The 26,999-nt window shown below is 43.8% G+C and overlaps 1 protein-coding gene across 1 annotated transcript in view; it reads left to right on the top strand.

Annotated features, from left to right (window-relative positions):
• CELF6 (CUGBP Elav-like family member 6) overlaps positions 1 to 26,999 on the top strand; it is a 515,009-nt gene that overhangs the window by 106,774 nt on the left and 381,236 nt on the right. The window contains exon 2 of the mRNA XM_078685027.1: positions 15,103 to 15,185. Coding sequence (XP_078541153.1) covers positions 15,103 to 15,185 — 83 coding nt within the window. The remainder of the gene's footprint in view (positions 1 to 15,102; positions 15,186 to 26,999) is intronic.

The following is a 26,999-nucleotide window of genomic DNA, read 5'->3' as shown; positions in this document are numbered from 1 at the left end:
CACATCTGTTGCAGATTCCAACCACCCCCCAGGGCCTAATCAGGACGGAAGATTATGTGTGAAGGCGACATTGTACGGCAATTAAAATGCAGTTAAATTTAGAGGCATTTAAGATCTAAATATAAGTATCATTATGTAATTCAGAATCAACCATTTAAGTGACATCTGCTGTGATCTTCAGGTCACGAGTTCGAATCCAAGGTGGGCCAACTTGGCCCCCCATCCCTCTCTTCTAACCCCCCCTCCCACGCCTTTCATGGCCCCCTCGTTTCCTGTGCTCACTTCACTTCAATCTCTTCAATGTTTCTCTTATCCCTTTATGTTCTTCTTCCTACTATGTGCTCCGCTTTTCATGTCCCCCTCTCATTCACCCCCTCCTTTTCTTATTCTCCATGTCTCACATATTCTGTTTTGCTCTTTCTCCGACCTTTCTTATTTATTATGTTTTCACTTTTCTCTTCCACTCTTCTCCTTTCCCTATCGTTATCTTCTTCTCTTCTTTTGAAAATGCTCTTCTAATTAAGTTTACTTTTTCTGACCTCCCTTACTAACTTTCTTTTTTTCCATATTTCACTCAGTTTTCCTTCTTCAATCGCTCATGATTTGTCTTTGCTCCCATTATGTCATCTTGTAGGTAAGAATGTATCTACTGAGAAATCAGGAGACTTACTGCTTGAGGACACCATGTCATCTTACCCTGGGCAAATCTCTTCATCTAATGGAGTCCCATTGCAGTGTCTGCCATCAAAGATAGAAGCAGGCTCATCAGAGGGGGTTCACGGCATGGGTCAAGTGGGCTATTACCCATGGTCCACGCCTTCCAAGGGTCCATGCCTTCCAAGGGCCCCCTTGTAAAGGAAGTGAGACAGTAACAGTGCCATCATAATATTGCTAATAAAAAACAGCTTCTTTTTCTTTTTGTAGGCATTTCAGTAAAAGCAAAACATACAAAACAAATGGATGGGATAGACGAGAAGCAAGAGGCATTACAGTAAAATCAGTTCTCTCATTTCAGTCTGTCATACAGAAGGAGTATTTGTACATTTGAAACATGGATGAAAAGATTACTTATATTGTCTGTAGTATTCCATTGAACAAGGGGATACATTTCTTCTCAATGAGAAAGAGAAAAAGAGAGCACAGAAAAGGGGAGGCAATTGTAGGGGGGGGGCCAGGGGACATCCCAAAATTCAGCCGGATTCGCTAGTTGGTGGGTTTCATTTGGGCATGAGCGTCTAGCATGGACCATATAAGTCTTGACTTATTGTGGCCAAAGTTTTGGTTAAGGATGGTGTTGTCCGTGCTTGTGAGAAAGTAAACCCAAGCCCACAACGTGTGATAAGATATAGATTTGAAATATTTCCAATCTTGGAGGATCATTTTAACACTCAGTGTGAGTAACAAGTCACATAGTAGTAATTCAGTTGTGTTGAGTGGGGAGGGGGTTGGGGAGTGCCCAAGGACCTAAGGCTATTAAAGCTGGGCCAAGCAATACCCTGCAATAGCAGATATTGGTAGTTGTGTTGATGCCTTCCCAATATGATTTGAGCAGGGGGTAGTAAAAGATCATGTGGTCAAGGTCGCCCACTTCTGAGGAGCAGTTCCAGCATTAGTTTGAGTCAAGAAGAACTAATTTGTAGAGTCTAGCTGGGGTCCAAAAGGTTTTGAGTTTTACCTAGTATTTGCATTGAAGTATAATTGGAGAAATCTTCAGCTTGGTGCCGGTGGCATGTTTCTAGATTTTTGACCAATTGTTGTCAGTTAGGTGGGAATGGCCTCCTCTAAGACATGAGTTTGACCCTTTCTTTTGGTATTTATGAATGGGATTAGAGCTTGATTCCTGGAGAATCTTGTAGAGTTTAGAGGCCTGGTGAGTTTGTGTGGAGAGTGGATCAAATTATGTAAGAATACTTGGGGGCAGAGGGTTTCGGATATTGAGTTTTAGGAAGGTATAGAATTCCTTATTGGGAATATGAGGCCTGAAGTAGGGAGAACGAGATGAGGTTGTCTCTATTGATCACTTCTTTGGTGTACAGAATATCGCGGGATGACCATGAGTGCAGTGGAGGGCTTTGCCGTCAATTTGTATTAGTGGGCTGTAGCAAAATAGATGCATTTGAGGAGTGTTTGATTCAAATTGAGCCGATCTTATCTAAATGTTGTACAGCAAATATTATGTCTCTGAGAATATCTGAGGAGTTTTGTGATTTAAAGTGGTACATTGAGATTAACACGAGTGGCATAAATGATTGGAAAAGGTCTTTCTTAATTTCTGTCCATAGAGGAGGTGGGAGAAGTGGAGGTAGGATTGAACCCGTGCGTTGCTTACTTAAGTAGGAACGCCGTTTACATCTTACTGAAGTTTGGTAGACCAACTCCTCCTATTTCTTTGTTAAGTAATAGGACTTTGCTTGCAATTCTAGGTTTTTATTGCACCTGATGAATTGAATGGCGTATTTGTTTACTGTTTTGAAGAAAGAATCTGATAATTGAAGGTAAACACAAGGTTGTTGCCTGTACATTATATATAACCAGTTGTATATATTCTTGTTTTTTGTGTTGTATTATTTCAAGAATGCACAAAAAATAAATGAATCCTAGATTTTTAATACCAAAGACTGAGGTGGAGTCTGGGGCCGTCAGTAGGACTGGCTCTTTAAATTTTGTTACGTACGGTGACTCTTGTTGAATTCTGAGCTTTGGAGCAAACACAACACCATGCAATTTTCTCCAGGTACATTTCTGCAGGTTAAACCTGCTGAAATGTTCAGAGTGAAAAATTCATGGGAAACACATGGTCATGCGGATTTTCTAGCAGTAATAACCAGATCAATGTGTTATGCCCCATTTTTGTGGGCAAGAAAAAGACAATAATTATCACAGCAGATAAATTCCAGCCACCTTGTTATATGATTTTATCTGGTGCAAAATTCTTCTTACACCAGGCCAGTCCTAGGTAGAGAGGTTGTAGTGAGCAGGAGAAACATACTGATTACAAAATATGACAGCATAGATCTGAAATTATTATAGCAAACAGGTTTGTTTATGATGTGAATGGATTTTAAAAGCCATAAACAATTCCACCGCTGATGTCCTTGCTGTCACCATTGTCCTCTGCTGCTTGAAAAAAGGCAAAGGTAGTCTCAGCATCTTAATCAGGACTGTGACATAAGGACACTGCTAATATTTGCATCTGATATCTAAATAAAACATTGATTTGTCAAACAGACAAAAATGAGTTGCAAATGAGTAAGGTGCAAAATATTGAACTTTTTAGGCGCATTTCTTAAAATTCTCAGCACATTTTGGGAATTCTGAATATTGATTTTTTTGGTGCCAGGACAAACTGGGCATCAGACTGAGGGTGTGTATAATATAATTAGCGCAAACACGGAGTTCAACAATAAAATGAGTTTATAAAGTTGCAACTGGCAGCTAAATAACAGACTGTATAAGCCCTGTTGTCAAAAGTCTCAAGAGCTCAGTGCTTGCGGCTTTGATACACAGCCCTTTGGATGTTTCATGTTACCAGGACACACTGCTTTGAAGGACTGCATTGATGAGCAGGCCTTTGCTTAGTTCATTAGACGTACTGCTTGGATGTGCATGCCTTTGCTTAGTTCATTGAATGTACTGCTTTGATGTGCAGGCCTCTGCTTAGTTCCTTAGACGTACTGCTTTGATGTGCAGGCCTTTGCTAAGTTCATTGAATGTACTGCTTTGATGTGCAGGCCTCTGCTTAGTTCATTGAATGTACTGCTTTGATGTGCAGGCCTTTGCTTAGTTCATTGAATGTACTGCTTTGATGTGCAGGCCTCTGCTTAGTTCATTGAATGTACTGCTTTGATGTGCAGGCCTCTGCTTAGTTCCTTGGACGTACTGCTTTGATGTGCAGGCCTTTGCTTAGTTCATTGAATGTACTGCTTTGATGTGCAGGCCTCTGCTTAGTTCATTGAATGTACTGCTTTGATGTGCAGGCCTCTGCTTAGTTCCTTGGACGTACTGCTTCGATGTGCAGGCCTTTGCTTAGTTCATTGGACGTACTGCTTTGATGGTCAGGCCTCTGCTTAGTTCATTGAATGTACTGCTTTGATGTGCAGGCCTTTGCTTAGTTCATTGAATGTACTGCTTTGATGTGCAGGCCTCTGCTTAGTTCATTGAATGTACTGCTTTGATGTGCAGGCCTCTGCTTAGTTCCTTGGACGTACTGCTTTGATGTGCAGGCCTTTGCTTAGTTCATTGGACGTACTGCTTTGATGTGCAGGCCTTTGCTTAGTTCATTGGACGTACTGCTTTGATGTGCAGGCCTTTGCTTAGTTCATTGGACGTACTGCTTTGATGTGCAGGCCTTTGCTTAGTTCATTGGACGCACTGCTTTGATGTGCAGGCCTCTGCTTAGTTCCTTGGACGTACTGCTTTGATGTGCAGGCCTTTGCTTAGTTCATTGAATGTACTGCTTTGATGTGCAGGCCTCTGCTTAGTTCCTTGGACGTACTGCTTTGATGTGCAGGTCTTTGCTTAGTTCATTGGACGCACTGCTTTGATGTGCAGGCCTCTGCTTAGTTCCTTGGACGTACTGCTTTGATGTGCAGGCCTTTGCTTAGTTCATTGAATGTACTGCTTTGATGTGCAGGCCTCTGCTTAGTTCCTTGGACGTACTGCTTTGATGTGCAGGTCTTTGCTTAGTTCATTGAATGTACTGCTTTGATGTGCAGGCCTCTGCTTAGTTCATTGAATGTACTGCTTTGATGTGCAGACCTTTGCTTAGTTCATTGGACGTACTGCTTTGATATGCAGGTTTTTGCTTAGTTCCTTGGACGTACTGCTTTGATGTGCAGGCCTTTGCTTAGTTCTTTGGACGTACTGCTTTGATGGTCAGGCCTCTGCTTAGTTCCTTGGACGTACTGCTTTGATGTGCAGGCCTCTGCTTAATTCATTGGACGTACTGCTTTGATGGTCAGGCCTCTGCTTAGTTCCTTGGACGTACTGCTTTGATGTGCAGGCCTTTGCTTAGTTCATTGGACGTACTGCTTTCATGGGCAGGCCTTTGGACTGTTCCTATTAGAGCAGGACCAAGACTGAAATTAAATCAAGCAATCTACCCATCACTTTTTTGTTTTGCGCTGTGTGATACCCTAAATATGATGGGTATGCCCCAAAACGGATATTTGCTCACCGTGCAACAGCAGTAAAACTGCACCCCTACTGAACAGGCCCAAATAGACCAAAACCAGCCAGGGGTTGCTTGTGGTCCTGTTCAGTGGAGACCTGGCATGTCAGTTCTGAATTGAATATTCCGATTGGACCAAGCCTCACTTGTACATGGCTGTCTGGGGTGGCATAATGCTGCTGGCTTACTCATGTCACCTGTGAAGTGGGGTCCTTTGGCAGTATACTTGAAACCTGGTGGCCTTCTCTGTAGGAGGCCTAGTGTGATGAGTACTAGAGCGCGCTACACTGGCTTTAAATAATCAGCTGCCTCTTTTGTGTGCCTGCTGGTTATATACTTTTATTTCATCTTTTTTTACTGTGTGACTGTGGCCGGGGATTTTCCGTTTACATGCTGGCGCCTTTTTTACCCTTATGATTTTTTGCGAAGAATACAGCATACTCTCCCAGTGCTGAACGCATACTGGCATGTTGAATGATGTAGATAACTCTACTCTGTTTTCTTGGTATATTTTCTTGAGAAAGTCATTTACGGATATGTAGAAGGACATTTTTAACTCTATTTTTTAATTCCATATATACGGTGTTGGAGGCTCACATGTTTCTGTATGGATTTTAGAAGGCTGCATGCCTTGTGGAGTTGCAAGGGTCAGATCTGCCTGTTGGTGGTCACTGGCCCTGCTAGGTGGTGAGGAAGGCAGACTCTGTCAAAGAGTGCAGAAGAACTATGTGAACTACTCGATGGTAGGGGGTCTTGAGACTACCTTTTCTTGTGAGTTGATAGATTGAAAGTATAGACCTTCATGTTGGCTCATGCAGACACTCCCATTCAATGTCAGTGCAAGCTCACTTTTCCTATCTGCTACCGGGTTGGTGGGGGTGGGGTGTCTGTCTAAACCCAAGTAGCCCTGTGGTGGACTGGCAGCTTAAAACACCCATGGGAAGTATGTTTACACTAGAGGTGGACAATAAATTCCACTCCACTGCAAGAGTTTAGTTCTGGTCAAATTCCACCAAATGCCACGTGGTAGAGTATTTTCTCGCATGCAGTTCGCCAACGGTAAGTTGGCGATTCCGAGTGAGATTTGACGTCCCCTAGTGTGATTTGTGGTCACTAGGAGGGCACCTGGTGAGATTTCCCCAATGTGGGTGGGTGCGACTGTTTTGTGGTCAGAAAGCTGCCGCTTGAGTAGAAAATCTACTCGAATGGCAACAAAATCAATTTGAGAAGTAGCTCCCTCTGTTGGGCTGTGTGATGCCTTTCGTGTGGATTTTTTGGCTTGGAACAAGCTCCCGGCACTAAAAATCAGCGCGAGCAATGTGACATGCCTAATTCCGCCCATTCGTGGAATTCTGCAGAATCGCGCAGAGTTTTTATGGATCCCCGCAAAATTCCACTGACTGAAACTCTGCAGGTTCGGCCCACCTCTAGTTCAGACTTGTCTCATGGTGTACTAAGCAATTGTAGGGAGTGAGTTCGACAGTCTCCAGAGCATTTAGGAAGGGAACACATTACAGACTTGTCCGAAACAAAAATGTGGGTGGTCAATTGTGGTTGTTTGCCAGACTGGATACCTGATAATTGCTCTATCCACGCATAATAGTAGCCCGATTGACTCCTGGGGTTTTTCCATGTGTCCTATATAACCAGACCAGCCATGGAATAGCCTTCCAGATTTACTCCTGCTGTTGTCTATGGATCACTGCCGCACCCATGTACCTACATAGAGAATATTGAAATATTGATTCTGTGTTTCTTTGGTGTTGTAGCCAGATCTAAACCCCGTAAAATACCCTCTGGCTTTGAAATCCCTCCTCCCACATACACATATGGGCCTTTGAGTATTAGAAGTGTCTCCCCTGCTATGGCGGAGGGGCATCGCCCCCCCCCAAAAAAAAACTACAGGAAAGGAAAAATAAAACAACACTCGTTTTATTTCTCCCCTCCTGTCGTCTTGGGGGCTGGACCTGTGGGTGACAACACTGAGGGGAGTGGTGTTTGCACTCCCTTCACTGCACATGACGGCAGTGCCGGACAAATTGTCATGTGCAGTGTAGCTCTCTCCAACACCAGCTGCATTGCTGGGGTTGGAAAGAGCAGGCACAGACTTCCAGTCCATCCTGGAGCTCCAATCGAGAGAGCTCAGGCTACTCCTGAAGCTGCTCTCATGCGAGAGCAGCTTCACTACTGACCGCAAGGCAGGCTGGGAGCCAGTGCCTGAAGAATAGGAAGAAGCAGAGGAGCGCTCATGGGACGCAGCAATCTTAAGGTCAGTTTTTTTAAACCAATTAATATTCTTTTTTATTTCCCCCCTCCCTTCGCGACCCCTATGCCTCGCCCTCACACCCCCTCACCCGCCCGCCACTCATGCCAAATACCGGCCACTACTGTTGAATAGGTGTTCTGGCAGGAAGGTATGAGGCACTTCCTGAAACCCAAATTAAGTCTGTCTCTTACTGTTGAACTGGCAGTAGAAAGGCCCATTTTCTTCTTTTAAATTAGGGCCGGGGGTGGTGCACACCATATAGAGGTAGTGGGTTGTGTGGGGTGTACCATCTACAGCCAGTTGGTGTGCGGGGCACGCCACATACAGACAAAAACCCTTGCTTTCCCACTGGCTGAATGAAAGCATGACCTGCTGCTGAACCAGCACCACTCCAAGGTTTCAAAAGAGCTTACATTAAAAAAGTCTAGGGTGCACCTGCGTGTGTTTGGTGAAACTTTATACTGATAATACAGAGATGGCCGGCACAGCTTGCGGGTGGGGGGAAGGGGTGCTCGTGGGATATTCTTAAAAAAAAAATCTTAGCTAGCCGCCGGGTCCCATGTCGTCTTTCCTGCTGCAGGTGTCCGACTCCCAGTCGGAACAGAAAGCAGGCAGCCAGGCTCCCACCCCTAAGCCAATCACAAAGCTCCAATTCAGCGTTGTGATTGATCTGAGCGCCGTGGCACGGCGCTCAGCCAGAGGTTGAACGGGTGGGCATGTTCTCCATGCATGCTGCAATGCAGCCTTCATGGAGAACAAAGGAGAGGGCCGACCAAACAGTCATTGCGCATAGGAGTGTCTACCACTCCTCCCCTGCAGCTCGACCCGTCCCCTCACGCACTGCATCAGCAGGAGGAAAAATAAAATGATAATAACATTTAGTTATCATTTATTTTCTACTTTCTTGCACGTATGTTACACATGTTGTCCCTAACTGAGGGAAGCATCTACGTATGTTACCCATGCTGACCATGGCTGAAGGAAGCTTACACGTATGTTACCCATGGTGTCTAGTGCTTAATTTGTGCCGGTGCTTTCCGGTGCTCAGCACCGGCACTTATTTCATAGCACCGGGGCTATTGGATTTTCCCTCACTGGGCATTGGGCAGCCCTGCCAAGTAACATCCATTAGGGATTCCACTAATGCATTTTAGTGCTGGTGTCCGCATCACCGCACTAAAATGTATTAGTCAGGGACTTCCATTTAGCCAAATTGCATGGCAATGACGTCCTGCGGCCTGCACACAATTAAATAAGAAAAGCTCTGCTGTGCATCCATCAGTTTGATTTCGCTGCCTCGGAGATCACAGGTGAAGCTGATGGCCTCAGGGGATTTGAAGTGTCTTCAACACATCGTTTTCGAAATGGCAACCGGATATAAAAGACCAAATCTGCCTTGTTCAGGACGACCTCAGCCTCTAGGACAAGTGGATCCGGTGCAGTCTCACCTGGAGGCGGAGACAGAATCTTCTCTGCGCAGGCCGGGCCCAGCTCACGTGGATTTGGCGCTACTTTCTGTTTTACTACACCAGGCGGCAACTCCTGTTGATTGAAGCAGGATGTTTTCATTACAGATTCCTAGCGCAGCCAGCCCGAGCCACAAGGAATTGCTACTGCCGCCGGAGAAATTAAAGTAGGGAACATCCGTGACCTTCTTGATGTGCTGCCCTCCCCTGCTCTTGAGGGGTTGCTGGGGGCTATGCCAGTCACGGGCAGTGACTCCACAGACTACAGCTACATCGACCATCCCGAGGCAGCAGGCATTATTTACCCACCACTGTCAGTGACTCCTTGGTAAGTCAAAGATAATGTGGTGATTAATGTTCCTGCTGCAGAGGGATCAGAGTTTTGTTTAGTGTAAGTTTTAACTCGCCAGCAGCATAGGGGGTTAACATGTATGCTGCAAAACATGTGTATTTTGCATATGACAAAACTGTATGTTATGTGAATAGTTTAGTGGGTCAGTGCTTTTGACACAGATACCCGTTGGTTACTTACAATTCATAATTACAATCGTAATCCACACAGTGGCCTAATAACTGTTGTTAGTTAGTTTGGGTGGAAATGCATCTTATTAGTAAAGACAACACGAATTACTGTGGCAGATTTTAAATCCTGAGTGCCTTTCCAGACCACTTTTACAATATACTGCCTACCAGAATGGATGACGTGATCCTACACCTTGTAATCCTCATTGTTTATTTAACATTTCCTAGGGTGATTCATTGTCTCTGTTCAATGTGTCTATGGTATAAAGTGCTCTGACAACCTGCACTGGTATGAGCAGCACTATAAAAACAAGTGAAATGTTTGTGAGAGAGGAACATTGGAGAGATAAGGGGCACAGTTGGAGAGTGGTAGTAATGGAATCCATGGAGAAGGAGGTCAATAGAAGGGTGGGGCGGGCACCAACAAGTTTGTTGCATTGGCCCCACCTGTGCTAATACCAGCTCTGAAAGAGTGAGCCTGTGATGTCTGTCACTGTGCTGTTCAACATTGTTAGTTTTGTCTAGTTGGGAAAGTGTTGGACTTCGTCAGTCAGTGGAGAAAGTAGGTGGAGCCGGGGGAAGTGGGTGTCACCTCCTAAAAAATAAATTGAGCACCAGCACCTAATATTTTACAAATCAAGCATGGATGCTGTCCCTAACTGAGGGAAGCTCATACATATGTTACCCATGCTGCCCTCTCTGTGTCTTAAGGATGCTTCCGCAGTTACGGTTCAGGCAGCACTTGTCTGTGCTTGAGAGGAGCTCACACTTTACCCATGATGCATCTGTCCAAGTTAGGGAAAAGGTTCTGCTTCTGTTTATTATGATTGTTTTATTTTATTAATTTCTGTGGCTGCTCTTGTTAAATGGTTATGTATTCACTCCCTGCGCCCCATCCATTAGAGATCTTTGCTCTAAGGGAGGTCGTGGGTATGTGCTCTCTTCAGAACGTAAATCGTCAAATAATTAACCACTGCAGGAAACGCTTATGATTCACCTCACCTGAATAACATGAAAAGAAGTGAAAGTTCTCAAAGACCCTAATTTACGAACACCTGACAACAACATGGGTCATTGATCAGGAATATGCAGTGGACAGAGACTGAGGGAGAGAGTTACACAAAAAGTCACGCAGCGCATCCCTCCGAGGTTAGGCTGCGTTGCGTGACAGGGCGGGAGCAGGAGGGTGCTATATCTTCAGAGATATGGCTCTCCTACCCATTCCCTTGCGCCTGCGCTGGTTTCAGTGCCTGTGCGCCACACAAACACCGTCGCACCATAGCGCTAGGGTGTGTGCTTTAGTCTAGCATAGGTTTTGTACAGGAAGGGTACCCTTCCTGCACATAATACAATGCCCGTACACGATGAAAAGCTTTTCCCACTTTGTATGTGTGCCGTACAGTGCAGCACAAATGCAAAGTCGTAAAAGTAAAGAGAAATGAAAGCATTTCCCCTTCCTTGCGCCTACCTGTGTGTGCTTTAGTCTAGCATAGGTTTTGTACAGGAAGGGTACCCTTCCTGCACATAATACAATGCCCGTACACGATGAAAAGCTTTTCCCACTTTGTATGTGTGCCGTACAGTGCAGCACACATGCAAAGTCGTGAAAGTAAAGAGAAATGAAAGCATTTCCCCTTCCTTGCGCCTACCTGTGTGTGCTTTAGTCTAGCATAGGTTTTGTACAGGAAGGGTACCCTTCCTGCACATAATACAATGCCCGTACACGATGAAAAGCTTTTCCCACTTTGTATGTGTGCCGTACAGTGCAGCACAAATGCAAAGTCGTAAAAGTAAAGAGAAATGAAAGCATTTCCCCTTCCTTGCGCCTACCTGTGTGTGCTTTAGTCTAGCATAGGTTTTGTACAGGAAGGGTACCCTTCCTGCACATAATACAATGCCCGTACACGATGAAAAGCTTTTCCCACTTTGTATGTGTGCCGTACAGTGCAGCACAAATGCAAAGTCGTAAAAGTAAAGAGAAATGAAAGCATTTCCCCTTCCTTGCGCCTACCTGTGTGTGCTTTAGTCTAGCATAGGTTTTGTACAGGAAGGGTACCCTTCCTGCACATAATACAATGCCCGTACACGATGAAAAGCTTTTCCCACTTTGTATGTGTGCCGTACAGTGCAGCACAAATGCAAAGTCGTAAAAGTAAAGAGAAATGAAAGCATTTCCCCTTCCTTGCGCCTACCTGTGTGTGCTTTAGTCTAGCATAGGTTTTGTACAGGAAGGGTACCCTTCCTGCACATAATACAATGCCCGTACACGATGAAAAGCTTTTCCCACTTTGTATGTGTGCCGTACAGTGCAGCACAAATGCAAAGTCGTAAAAGTAAAGAGAAATGAAAGCATTTCCCCTTCCTTGCGCCTACCTGTGTTTGCTTTAGTCTAGCATAGGTTTTGTACAGGAAGGGTACCCTTCCTGCACATAATACAATGCCCGTACACGATGAAAAGCTTTTCCCACTTTGTATGTGTGCCGTACAGTGCAGCACAAATGCAAAGTCGTAAAAGTAAAGAGAAATGAAAGCATTTCCCCTTCCTTGCGCCTACCTGTAATAGGTTTGTTCATGCTAAACCCAATCTACTTTAATAAATTGGGTTTAAAGTTAGAAACCTTTGGTGGTTGCATGGGAATGCCCATGCTCCACTCTTAAGTATTGCAACGCAGCGCTATGTGCTGCTTCCCTTTACTTTTCAGTTATTTCCAGCGCTAAACAAGTTTACAGATGGAAAGTAAATTGGGAAAAAAAGATTTAATGCTGATTTGCATAATGTTTGTGACGCAAACACTGTGCAAAATCTTAATAAATCTCCCACTTAGCACCTTAGAAGGTGCATTGCGGGCGCTATACCTGTGCTAACAACCTCTAAGCAGCCACTCAAGGAAGCAACCACTCAGGGAAACATGACTCACGTTTATCAGTACTAGTGTGAAGTTTATGTATGTTACAATAAGGCATGTATAAGTAAAAGATCCCTGATTGAATTGGTAGCTATTAGATGTGAATTGTAAGGACTAGTCCTACCTTTGCATGGTGCATTACAGTAGAGTATTATTTATCTTTAGAATAGTCTAGAACTGTCTATCAATGCACAGGGACCGACTTTGTGCAAGCAAGCTCTGGCACTCTTTTCTGCCCAAAAAGGGAACATTTACATCAGTCTGTGGTTACCCTCTCTAGAGCCATGCAGCGCCGTCAGTGTTTTGGGTGGATAGGATGGTCGAATTACCGTCTCGTGGTATCTCCACTGAGGAGCTTATGATGGGCGGTAGGAGTTGATGTCAACCAATGACGGCTACTGCCAGGGGCACTCCTCCAATGGGCAGCCATCCTTCTCCCTTCCAGATAGTTCTGTTAAAATCCCTTACACCATCTTCAATGGCAACACTTCCTCAAAGCCTAAATGAAGAAATCATTAGTTATAGTTTTCAAACTAATCGTCCACAGTCTGCCTCATGGGTGTCCAACGTCAGTGATCAAAAGAGGCAATCTTGCCAGGTTAAAAAAAAACAGTGACTGTGTAAGTGGCCGGCATTTAGATTTATTAGCCATAAATGCACCTTATGTAGCTTCCTTTCTCCTTCAAGGACTGATGTTGGCCATCGAGTCCGAGGTCTTTGATGATCCTACTCTATCAGCCCTGGCCTCACACTTATGTTTCAAAACACTGAGCTATCTGTCTCTACCGACCAGTGCACATCACAGGGCCCGTTTCCAGCGACAGACCTCACGAGATCTTATCCACTCTAACGTGCCATCATACCCACACGCTGGTCTCAAGAAGTGTGCTCACACTGGTTGCACATGGCATGTAAATGTATTTGTGTCTGAGGAAGTCTGCTGTTTTTTTCTGCATATGCCACACACAGCCTATTGTCTCTCTGATGAACTAAAAGCTCTCCAATGCTTATTTGCCCTACTGCCTCTTTCAAATGTGTCCCAGACTCCTTGTTGCCCCTGTGTACTTATGTTACACGCAGCATATTTCACACCTCCATTTTTGCCCCAGTGAATCTGTTCCCTCCATCCACATGTCCCACACAGCCCACTACCATTAAACTATCTGGAGGGAACAGACCGGCCAGGAGTGCAAAGGAGCTGGTGTTGAGACCAGCCATCTTCCGGAAGAAGAAAACTTACGATAGAGCTTTCTCAGGAGCAGCCCCCAGAATCTGGAATTCACTTCCCCCAAACATTAGAAAGATTCCAGACACAGCATCCTTTAAGAGGGAAACTAAGATCTTCCTAATGAGTAAGTTCCTTCCATAGACAAGGCTCGGGACGACAGAATACATGATCAAGGACTGGAACTGAAATATACATAGGAAATAGACACTTAGGATCGATCGATTCTGTTACACATTATATTTAGCTATATACTAAACCTATGTTATACTCTATATATATTTTCTTTGTAGAAATGTAATTGATATTATGATTCTATTGCTGTATAGGTACCTACCTCATAATACTTTGAAAGTTTACTATAACAATGCTTGACTATAACTACCTCATGTAATGTGAAGCGCTCTGATACCCAAGGTTCATGTTCGCGCTATAGAAAACTCTTAAATAAATAAATAAATACTACAGTGATGTGTCTCACACAGCTGAATTCCTGTATGCGGTGTGCCCCACACAGCCAACTGGCTCTATGTGTTGTGGCCCACACAACTCACTACCTCTATATGGTGTGCTCCACACATCCCACTACCTCTCTATGGTGCTCCCCACACAGCTCACTACCTCTGCATGGTGCTCCCCAAACAGCCCACAACCTGTATATGGCGTGCCCCACACGGCCCACTACCTCTAAGATGCCTTGGCAGATGCGCGTTTTATAAGATACTACTCACTTACTTATATGGTGTTCCACACACAACCGACTACTTCTATAATAGGTTCCACTGACTGTGTACTTCCTTTTTCTCTTGTGCCCCTAACAGCTCACCGTCCCTGTTTGATGTGCCATAGACTGCCAGCTGCTTCTTGCCAATGTGCCACAGACCATCTTCTCTTTGCCGTCACTCGGGCCCAGATAGCATATGCCACTTTGCCCTGACAGCTCACTAACATATCTGTTTGTGTTCCCATTAGCTTGCTGTTGCCTACCCTCTCTTGGCCCCATTTGACTTGTATCCTCTTGTAACTGTAGTTTGCGGTTCGCCAATTTACTTGCACTTTCTAGCTTGCTGCCTCTGGCTCCACGCTTCATGGAAGGTCCACCACGGCCTGTTTGTCTATGTGCTCCCGCCTGTTCACTCAGTGCCTCCTGAGTCACATGCATTTCATCTTCACTGCCTCTCCTTTTGGCAGGCATTGCCTCATTCCCATTGTGCTCAATGCAATAGCAATGCCAGAATCTCTTTTTGACATGGGCAGTCCACTTCAGCTACTGCATCCTTCCTCCTCCTTTCCCTGATAATTAAACTTATTTACAAAACAATCCAATGGGTCGTCCTTGTGTCCAGCATCAGGATACCACCTTGTAGACCACCCTAACCCAAAGCAAAACATTCGACTGAAGCTGCCGAGCACACCCTTTTCTTCCAGAATGTCTGAGGCATTCCTAAGACTTGAATGCAGCCTCCATTTCAGAATATGTTGGGTATTGGTATGGGCACTCTTGCAGTCAACCACGTGGTCTTACTCTGCTTCTTTCTCCTTGGCAGGGTGCGCCTTCCTCACATACTGTGCCCGGGACTCCGCGCTGAAGGCCCAGAGCGCCCTACACGAGCAGAAGACCCTCCCTGGGGTAAGTGGCTTTTTTACTTTAAATAAAGGCAACAAATGACTTGGCTGAACCTTCCTGCACCCTCTTCCACCTGTTGATTGAATGTTCATGTTTGGTTGTCCTTAAAACACTTTTGGGTCTATCAGTTTCACATCCACTTGAAACGTATAAATCTCCTGTCATTAACCCATTTGTTGCTGCTAACTGATTTTTGATCTGATGTAATGGCTGCAATGAATACAATAAAAACACAATGTGACATAAAAATCAATAGAGTAAACATTAGACACGGCTAGGCCAGAAAATGATTAAATATTGATTATTAAATGGGTAATATTCACATGACTCTCATATAGATTTTATGCACATGGGTTTTGTGAGGGTAGTGTTGTGACTGGGACAGAAGATAGGCCCCAGGCACCAAAATAAAAGTATCCCCCCTTAATGAATTAGAAAGCTGTAAGAGCCCTATATTTCCATATTGGGGCAGTTTTGAACTTGCAAAGACTTTCTGTATAACTATTTTGCATAGAATTTAAGACTTTGAAGTTGGGTTTGCTGCAGGCAATGTTAGTTTTTATATCAGAGCAATCGATAAAAAAAACGGCTCCACAGATAATAAAATAGGCCCACAAGCAAGCCAAAAAAAGTCCTACACACACTGTCAGACCAGCCCGACGAGCACTGACTGATTTCCCTATAGGCCAGTCCGACCCTGTTGTCATATCACATGCAGGTTGTGTATTTATAAGTCATCCTACACCCAACGTTATCTATTTTCTATCTGTAAGTCTGCAGACACAGTTGGCTTTTGCTCTGAGCTTATCATTTTCTGAAACTTTCACCAAGAAAATGAAATTGGACATAATGTATATTTATTTGTGTACTTTAAGATTAAGGTTATTTTTGACTTCACTAGAAAATAATACCTAAAGTTATTAACTTGTGGGAAAGTAGTCAAACTGCACATTTTTGAAAATAGTACATTGAGAGTGAGAGCAGAAGCTTTGGGTTGTGTATGATGAGCAGTATTCTGGGACAGGCATTAGTCGGAAAATATAGTTTGAGTCAAACTCGGTTGTGCTCTGGTATCATGATCGAGCAGTCCAACTTATTTCCTCAGCTTTCTTCTGTTTCTGCTCTTTTGAGTCTGCACAGTTGATGAAGAAGGGGATGTAGTATATAACACAGTGTATAGCAGAGGACCAACCCGTTTATCCCCAAATACAGAAAATAGAAACATACAGGAATTAGAAAAGGGCTTCTGTGGGCCTCATTTCTGAACAGGCCTATTCTGCACTTGAGAACCCATATCCAACACACTTTTCCCATAAATTATACTGTAGAGACCAATCAAAGTGGGGAAAAAAACGTATTGTTGTTCTTCCGAAAATTGCTTTAAAAATGTATACTAGTGCATATGGCGCAGTTCCTAAAAGTATACGAGATGTGGTCAGTTAAATATGATACACATATATAAAGTGAAAGGTACCCCTGATTTTAAATGTTGTAAAGTTCAACCTGAATATTGTTCTTTTTTGCTGAACATTGTTCTTCAGGGGCAACCTCTGAGAAAGCGTCAACGTTTCGACCCAAGTCTCAACTTAGGTGGGTCTTATCAGTACAAAAAAACACCATCTGGTGCAACAGGTGCTATAACTGTGAAGCCTGTCACATGCATGCAATGTTGTGTATCCTGCTCTTGATGTCGCCAAAACATAAGTGTTCGTTGCTTTTTTAATGTAATGGTGGACGGAGTAAATGTTTAAATTAAAAGATCTTTAAAAAGAAAACAAACACCATCTGACACAAAATCTATGGGGTAAAAAGGATAATTGACAATCAGTTGCAAGAGAAACCAACAATTCTCCAGACCCGTCATAGGCTTAGGGGGTTCCACATACCTCCATTGTGTAGTCAATTAGTGCTTACGCAGATATTTCCCAACGCCCATGCCACAGAGATGGCTTTTCAGAGCACGAGCTGGAATGTGAGAAGACGGTCATGTGGTGCACTACACTGTATTGCGATATTTATACTTGTCACATGCATAAGACAGTTACCAGAAAGAAGCAATCCATATAGTCTAAGGTCTTCTGGGAGAAGTGTAGTTACTCAGATAAAACACCCACTAATAATTAGTGTTAGTCTATTAGTCTAGAGCTTGAGGCCTTCCTCTAAAAAAATTAGGAAAAACACCATAAAAGAAGGGTAAAACATAGTACAACCTGTCTGCAAACTGAACCGTTGCCTTGACTGGGATGACATGAACTAGATCAGCGTCCAGCACAACACCTGGTACTAAAGCAATAAAGCTGAACCATCTCACCGTGGCTTGGTGGTCCTGGTTAGATATAAAGCAAAAATCTCCCATCTCTTAGTCTTTTGGAAGAACATTGTTAAGCAGGCGACGTGGACCAGTTTTGGTGCTGTGGTGTAGGCATCAAGTCCACCACCATGAAAAAAACACAAGGAATCATTCTATGAAGCAAGTATCAGGGCTCCAAGAATGAATGGTTCAATAAAGTAGTTGGTATTATCTATGCCTCTGTACTAATAGACGCCTTCCTAGGAAATGCTTGCTCTTACCACAACACCTTCACAGTGAGCAGCAACAAATGGAGCATACACACGTAAGAGTTCAAGGATTGTCAAAAACACAAAAGAAGGACATCAGCAGGTTCATGCCCTTGCCGCCCTGTGGCCCACATCTCAAAACGTCCCATTACTAGTACAGTGTGAACTGCCCCATACATCATTCGATCTATGGATGATGAACTGCTATTCAGAGAGTTTGATTTTTCAGGATGCTTAATACCTATTGCATGACCCATGGTCCCCAAGGATTTCTTGGACTGTTCTTAGAAATCATTGTTCTTTTACATATAATAAATATCATATGGCATTTCCATAGCTACCTGTGTACGATTATCTGCAATTGTAATCGGTTAGGGCTATTATGGTGCTCACTCATAGTGGGCCAGCTAAGCAAGGCTTCAGTACTCGTGAAGCTCTGCGTGCTATTAACTTATTTTAGGAGCGTTTATGGTCCCCAATGCTCCTTGGCACTCAGCCTTTCTGTGCCAGCTTGGAAATCAGAGCTCTGCAGTTTCTCATGCCCAGGCAAGAGTAGATGATCCGGTGCAAGATTTCATTTTGAGACCTGCAGACCTGAAATTACAGTGACCTCATTTAAGTGTCAAAGAATGCCAAGAAAATGAGACTGTATAAGATAATCATGCATGGTTCTGGAAAAATCATGACTGTGCTATGCCTAGATGAATCTCTGAAATCATCTCTTGAACCTTCAAGTTTGGATCTTTGGAGAACACAACATTGAGCTAGTTGGTCTTGTGCAGGGTGTTCTTGGTGTAATCCAAAGTGTTTTGTTTTGGGCTTTGCTTCCTACTAAGTATGTGCCTCTTCTCGGGTGCTGATGTATCCCCATTTCCATTGCGCTTCTTCCTGTCTACATACTAGGCTCGGTTCTGTGGTTCCTTTGTTGGAGTCATTTCGTGTGTGTAGCTCTTCACATGTATCCCACTGTTAATGGCAGGTGTCTCTTTAGTTTGTTCTTTACTCATACCCCGTACTGGGGGCTGGTTATCTCTTGTTGTTTATACAGCCTGAAATTGTTGTTTTTGGCACAATATCAACTTATTGTATGACGCCACAGCTGGCCAGCCAGGATGATCTCGTCTCTGGTCACAGCTTCACATGTACTTTGGTCTCTGGACACATGTATGCTAGCTCTCCTTTGGGTAGTTGAAGGCATATACTCTCACGGTAGGGCACTATGATTATTTGCACCTATAGGCACCCCCGCAGGAAGCAGTGGGAGCCGAATCAGTACCAAGGAAGTGTCTTCTTTGGGTTGGGTTTCCTTAGTAGGTTGAGACGTTGATGTCCTTGCTAATACACGGGAGGGAGATGCATTACCTCATTCTATGTTTCTGTTTTATGTTTTTGCATCGCCTTAAGAATGTCTGCAGATCCATGATTGCATAAGTAAGTCATGTTTCTGCAGCAGCCAGACTGCCCACTCATGACATCATTTTAAGCTGCTTGTTTCTGATGAGTTTAGCTTCCATTGCATTACGTCCGCTGATCTAAATCCTTTAGCCAGCAGATATGCATTTGACCATGATGGAGGTAAAGCTTCTCAGCATCAATGGAAACAGTGAAGCATTTCGCACAAACATACACTCTGTTAAATCGTAATAGATGTATCTAACTGATAATTGCCAATAAAAAAGTTCAAGACTAATATAGCATTTTAAAAAACTGTACTTTTTCTGAGCATGTTCTGAAAATGAGTGCTATCTGTGATAGTTCAAACGATTCGACACATGCACTTTTGTTATATTCTTAATGTTGCAAATATGACACTGTTCTCAAACTGAAAAAGGTTCGTAGTGTTAGAAATAGTGCCCCTTTTTAGGCTTGAGCTGTGTTTGCAAAAATTCTTTTATTTGAAAAAAAAACCTCAAAAGGGCTTAGATCCCGCCCATTACTTACCGTTACTTACCATTGGCTAGCTCCCACCCTGGCTCCTACATCACTGTACTTACTATTGGCTGGCTCCTGTGTCACTTTACTTAGCATTGGCTGGCTCCCACGTCACTTTACTTAGCATTGGCTGACTCCCACGTCACTCTCATTTCCTTGCTGGTCAGCGCCTCCTCCTCGCCTCCGTCGCCGCGGAGCCTGGACCAAGTACTGGTCCTGGTGGCCAGTATCCTTCCACTGCAGGTTGCTGCTAGTACTCTTTTTATTAACCAGCGCCATGCGTTGGAGGCATTCACTGTGTTCATATCTCCTCTGTATGACTCCTAGCTTGGTGAGATTTCTCGAACGCACTGCACTGCACCTGCAAGGCCTGAGCCGAACAGCCGCCATTCTTATTGCAGGAAGGTTGGACACACGTTTTCCGAGGGTGGTGGTGGAGGCAGCAATTTGATTGGACATTAAAATTCACCAGGGGTTCAGTTTGATCATGTGGTATGGTCAGTGGAGAAGCGTGGGCAGAAGAGCAGTTGCCCCAGGCACAAAATTCTTAGGAGCACAAAATTGTAAAAGAAAAGTGGAAGGATACTTGCCTGCCCCGGGTGCTGGCAACCCACTCTATGCCGCAGGGTATGGTAACCTAGTGATGTGATTGGCCCTTGTGTGCACTTTTCTTCTCTCATCAGAGGACACACACTAACTAACCAGCTTCTATTTACACAGTCATAACCCTGGGTTTGTGCTGGCCGGACTCAAAGTATGGGAGTTCTCGGGCAAGGTGCACATCTAGAAAATCCGGACGTGGCATGTTATAATCCAATGTCACGATTGCATAAATATGCATATGTTAAAGCAACGATATAATCAGTGCAAGTTTCAAAATGTCCGGGGGGCTAGGTGGAAAGTATATTTATACAAGGCACAGTGCGGTGGACAAATTGCAATGCGAAACGTGTAAAACCAATAACGATGTAATGCTTTAGGCTGTATGTTACACATCAGGAGAACAGCATGTTCTAGCTCTCGCTGTACTCTGTTAATTCATAGAGTTCATAAACTCTCATTTATTTTTGTCTACTAATATAATGTCTCGCATGTGCCCTCACGCAATATTTATTGCAGTTTAGTCTAGCATGCCATGTTCATTCTTCTCATCCCCTGCTTTCTGCCACCCCATCAAGTCTTTGTCGATCAGTCTGTATTGTATGTACAAACAGCGCTGCAATTGGAAACAAGCATTGGCAAAGCCAACACGTTTCATATATGCGCAATCTATTGGCTTTGTCAGGGTGTTTTTACAGGTTGCACAGCAGTTGAGCTCCTGTGTAACAGGGCTGAAAATAAAAAGAAAAGCGCTATGACACGGTAACAAAAAAGCGATGTGACACTGCTAGTATTGACTGCGTCATAGTGCTTTTATAACTTTAAGCCATATTGCACAGCAGATTAACTGCTGTGCAACATGTCAAGAACATTGATGAGGCCAATAGATTTTGCATAGGGGAAACCTGCAGGCTTTACTAATGCTTGTTCTGTTGTGAAATCAGCATGTGGCCTAAGATCGCAGTTATTGAAATATAGTACGTGGACGGCTGCAATATATATAAGAGCATCTGATTTTTGCTGTCTAGTTGTAATATTATCAGCCACCTGTAATAAAAAAATTAAGTAGCTACTCTAGTCTACTGTAATAACTTTTCACTGTTGAGTTTTGATATCACTATGCTTTCTGCCACAGCCGACAGCCGCTGAACAAGTATGAAAGGCAGATCATGGTGGAGAATTACTAGCTCCATAGTGCCATGTTTTTTGTACACTGCAAACTTCACATTTACTCTACATAGCAGCAACCATACTATCTCGTATATATGAAGTCCAAGGATTTAGGCTTTTTGGTGCAAGAATAATGACAAATATGTTATTAAAAATTATAAGAAATAAAATATCCCTGCTGTACAGTTACAGTATTTTGCAGCTCACCTCAGCCTTGTTCCTTTATGTAGTCATGGAAGTTTTTGATGGCTTAGAGTTTTTTTTATAATTTACATTAGAGCTTAATTTATCACATTTATAACTCACACCAATTCTGTAAATCTCTTTAGCCATCTCATTAGTTTACTTAATCAGAATTACTTTCAGGCAAGGCAGTTGTCTTCGGTTTGCCTTGGATTCAGTACCCTTTGTTCTTGCTCCAAAACAATAGTGTGGCATTTGTGTTACAGACTGGGGTTGGTCTTAGCTATTGCATTTCTTATGATCGTATGCCTTTCTATTGGTGTACGTTTTCAACACAAAGGAACAGACAAATTGCCCTACAACTTGGGATGTGTAATATTTGCTTTTTTTCTCTCAACAATGTTTGTTAAGTTCCTAATTTTCTGATCACACCTACCCGACATCACAGTTGTCTGGTTGCAAAAGACATTTTGGGTTTACCAAAAACATACATTGGTTTGGAGCAGACCTGTTGATTATATTGGGAGGTTTTCCGGTCACTCTCAATTCCAGCCTTGTGTTTGTCCCTCCCAAGGAGCTTAGCCTCTTTGCCATCTCTTTTGATTGGCTGCCTTCTATGATTTCACTGAATGCCTTTCAAGCAATACTTTTCCTTTTTGGTTAACCATGTCATGAGAGTGCATATAGTTTCCAAATGTCTACCTCGTTAACTTCTGTTCCCCTGCACTCTGTGTTGTTCACTATCACCTATATGCTTCTACCCACTCTCTCAATGATGCACACACTCTTGTATCCCCCTCATTGCTTTCTTGTCTTTTTGCTTCTTTTCCACAAACTTCACGTTGCTATCTCAAGTTGTTTCTTCTCCGCCCCAACCGTCTGTGTTGCAGTGGCGGCTGGCACAGGTAAGTGCTGTGGGGCAGGGCAGGGCAGGGCAGGGTGCGGCAGGGGGGAAGCAGACAGACGACGGAATATGTATTTATTTATTTAATTATACATATTCCATCGTCTGTCGACTAACCCCCTCCCACCCTGCCGCCCCACTGCGTTTACCTGTGCCGGCCGCCGCTGCATACAGGAGCACCTGGTTGATGGTATAACATCTCAACACTCTCCTGTGATGCTACCTGTACAATGGCACCTGATCCATGTAAAAAAAACTTTGTACCAGCTTCAGGGTACAAATCCTGGAGCAGAGTCGGCTCTATTATATGAATTCCACGCATAACCAGTTTAGGGGTAGGAACCCAAGGAAAGCCTCAACCATGGAAGGAGCCCAACAGGCACACATACTCAAAAGCAAAACTCATTATGCTATGTATATTTGTACATCGCAAAAACACGGACAAAAACACCATCTTACATTATGCAAGCTATCACCCCAAAAGTTTAAAATCTAATCTACCGTACGGACAAATGTTGAGAATTCGCCGCAATTGTTCTCGAAAGGAGGACTTCATAATACACTCCCAAATACTCAGTGAACAACTACGAGACAGAGGTTATCCATCCAAATTATTAAAACATTCAACCACACGGGCTTGGTACACGCCACGAGAAGAATTACTTAAAAGGAAAGAGACCAAACCTCTTGAAAGGCCGGTCTGTGTGACAACATTCGGCCGTATACCAACAAATTGAAGTCTATCATTTTAAAGAACTGGCACTTGATCACGAATTCGGAAGTCCCAATGGCGAAACCATTGTTCGCCTTATAGAAAAACAAAAGCATTGCTCAATACATCGTAAGAGCTGACTTAGGAGTCAGCCAAGCCAAAACAGACTTACGCACACTATGGAAACTACCACCAATAACGGGTCACCATAAATGTGGCTCGTGCGTGTCCTGCCCCACCACACTGGAAGGGGAAGAATTTCTATTTAACAACACGCGGTGGATGCACAAAGAATTCTCGAACTGCAAAACAAGTAACGTAGTTTATGCAATAATGTGCCCTTGTCCCAAGCTATATATTGGGAAAACTACTCAAAAAGTAAATCAGCGAGTAGCACAACATAGATCCAGAATCAGACACAGAGTGTTGACCGCCCCAATGGTACAACACTTTGTGGAACAACAACACACTGAGACAGATTTTAAATGGACAGTACTATCAGCCATTAAAGTTCCCCCTAGAGGAGGAAACATTGATGCCATGTTGTTGAAAAAAGAAGCCTATTTAATTTTAAAATTCAACTGTGTGGTGGATGGGTTGAATGAAATGACGGAATTACAAAGAGCAAATTACTGAGCCCCCTGCACACCACCTTCAGCAAACACGCACTATTCTGCAATTGATCTTGCCAGTCACTTTGTTAACACAGCGCTGTCCAGCACTGCACTTTTACAATAAAAACTACAAGTCCCACAATGCTTAGCTGAATACTAAACAGGAAATGAGTTCCGCCGGGCGTCGGTAAACCACATTCGATTCCCAGCGAAGGTAACATCTCAGATGCGGCTTCACGATGAATCTTTGCAACTGATAAGAGAGCTACCGGTAAAGGTAAGACGCTCTACCACGCGCATGTAGTTAGACAAAACTAGAACAGCTCACACAAAATATATTCAAAAGTTGCTTTGATTCCGTAGAATTCGGAAGCGCGATCAAAGAAAGAAAGGAAGCAACAAGCTATCGGATACGCGATCCCTAGCAGTGGAGCCGCACATGAGACTTCCTCGCCACAATGTAAGTCCCACTGTTGCAGACCGGGTAACTAAAAAATCGGTCATTGGAACATTGTATTGAATCAACCTTTTATTCCAGTAGACGAAATCATCTCAGAACCTTTAAAGAATTCCACCAACGGGAAATTCAACCGAGTGGGCACACGTAATTCAAAAAAAGTAAGTGCTGGTCCAGCATATACGTGTACACGAAATGTATTTAGTCACGCTTTTAAAATAAAAACTCACAAGAACACCCTCCTTTAACCTTATGCTTTAGGAAAGGGTGAAAACTAGGAAATCCGGAAGCCCTGTTCCAAAAACCACAGTGAACTCCTACATAAAAGAAGAGGTAAATTTCGCATGTTTTATTCTCTTAATATTGACAAAATGAGAATAGGAGATACTAAATGTCCCCCAATTTTACACCGTAGGTACACAGCTCAGCCCTGAGGAAGAACCCTATTAATTGAACAAAGGGTTCGGAAACGCGTCGGCTGTTCGGCTGTCTTAAAGGCAACCTAAATTCCATGGGTTTGCACACGAACATAGGGCGACCTAACCGAAATCATATGGCCCAATGTGTTTGGTCCTAACAATTAAATTTGCTTGATCACAAGGACCTGTACCTTAATAGTTTAAGGTGTACGAAATTGAGTTCGTTCTTTTGTTGAAATAGTGAAAGCATAACTATTATTGAATGTGATGATTTGTTCATTTTTTGAAAGTATTGTTATTCATGACTCATGCCTGTATTGTTTTGACTATTGAAGGAAAGTTTAATCCTCTGTAGTGCAATTTATATGTGAACAATTTTGAATTTTGAAAATGATGAAATGAAAATAATAAACCTTCGGAATCCATGATATGAAGGTACACACCAGCTAAATAAAAAGCGGGTGTGAACTAAACTTGAGCCCTGGCACTCTTGTTTGTTGATAATGTATATTTGTAAAGCGCACATAACATGCGTGGATATCCTGGTGCTGTGCAGGTGCGTTGCAAAGCTCTGCCTATGGTAGGTTGGTTTAATTGAAAAGCCAGGTCCTCAGCTTCTTGCAGAAGTCAAGAAGAGACATGAAAGACGTGATGTGGAGTGGGAGGCCCTTCAACGCTTTAGGAGTGATGTAAAAGAATGCCCGTTCCAAGATGGCACATAAAAAGAAAAATTTGCACAAAAAAATGTAAGTGTGGATGAGGAAAGCAACACTGAGGGTGTGGGTTTGGAGGGCAACTTGGAGGGTTTGGGGAGCAATGTGGGGTGGGCGGGAGAAGCAACAGAGGAGGGCACAGGAGTGGGAAGCATCTACTGTGCATCTACTGTGCTCGAATACCCAACACAGCTTGAACCTACACAGCCCATAGGCTGCTCCATGACACCAACTCTTCAAGAGTGCTGCACCTTGCACAAGGTCAGGTGTGCAGGGGCACAACCTCTATTGCATAAGGAACCTGGGTACTTACCCTCCTGGGTGCAGACCTTACGGGACCACTTGCTGCTGTTTGCTTCTGTTGGATTTAAACTCCTCAGCTGGAAGGGACGCCCACCCCATTGGACTCTGGGGTGAAGTTTTAATGTCTCTATGCAGCAGGCACATTTTACTACATTATGTTCTACGTTATTGTTCTATATTTTGTTTTGCATTTGGAGAATAGCCCTTAATTGTCCATCTCCATTGCTCCTCTTTGTCTGTAAACTCTAGTGGCAGCGTACGTGACGGCGGTGTGGTCAGAACGTTACGACCCGTGACCTCACTGTGGGCGGAAGTAAACCTCGCCCCGCCCCCTGCCTCCAGAGACGCACGCGCGCCCGCCCAACGGTCCTTCTGCTGGCGCGCTCTCGGCTGTTACCTGCCAGCCATCATGAAGAATTTCAAGCACATGGAACCGTGTATCGATCTCCAGCAGGCGTGAGCTGTTCAGCTTTCTCCGGACTTCGACCTCCCGAGCTTAACAAAGTGAAAATAAATATTTAACCAATCTCCTAAATAAAAATCAATATCTTTGCTGGTTGGCTAAGTAATCGCCGGGCCATAAATTCTCTGGCCCACGTGGTGCTACGCCTGTTAGCGTTGCCGGTGGAGCAGAGGGGGCGGCAAAAGAAGAGAAATGGAGGGGGTGCTGATCCTGGTGGTGACTTATCGATCGCACGATCACTCATCGGCTGATAAGAATCCGTTAGGCGTCCGGCCTGCCGCTGCGCTCCAGCTTTAACTTGCTCGGTCTCTGTTCCCTTTGCTTGTGTGCCTCGTCCATCATCTGATTCAATCATCTCTTCTTTCTCCCACCCTCTTTCTTTTTACTCTTATCACGCTCTTGCATTCTCTCTCTTCTGCCGCTCCATCGCTCTTATATCTCGTCCACCCCTCGCCTACTCTTCTTTCCCTCCCTCCTTGTGTCTCTTTCTTGCTCTCCCCATCCCTCTCTTTTCCTTCCTCTTCCTGTTCTTGTTTTGCTCTGCCCCTCTCTAATTTCTATGCTTCTTTCTCTTCCTCGTGTCCTCTTCTCTCTTTCTGTTCTTCCTACCAATCGCTCTCCGTCTTCCTTTATCTCTTGTCTTCCTCAGTCCCTTTTTATTTTCTTCTCTCCATCTTATTCTCTCGCGCACTCTTCCTTTTTCTTCCTCCTGTTTTCTTCCTCTGCTCTCTCATGCCTTCATCTCTCTCTCTCTGTCTCTCTAACGCTTCCATTTAATTTCCCCCTTT

This window comes from Lissotriton helveticus, chromosome 3_2, assembly GCF_964261635.1.
Source record: "Lissotriton helveticus chromosome 3_2, aLisHel1.1, whole genome shotgun sequence".
Classification (NCBI taxonomy): Eukaryota; Metazoa; Chordata; class Amphibia; order Caudata; family Salamandridae; genus Lissotriton; species Lissotriton helveticus.
This window is presented reverse-complemented; position numbering and strand designations above follow the sequence as displayed.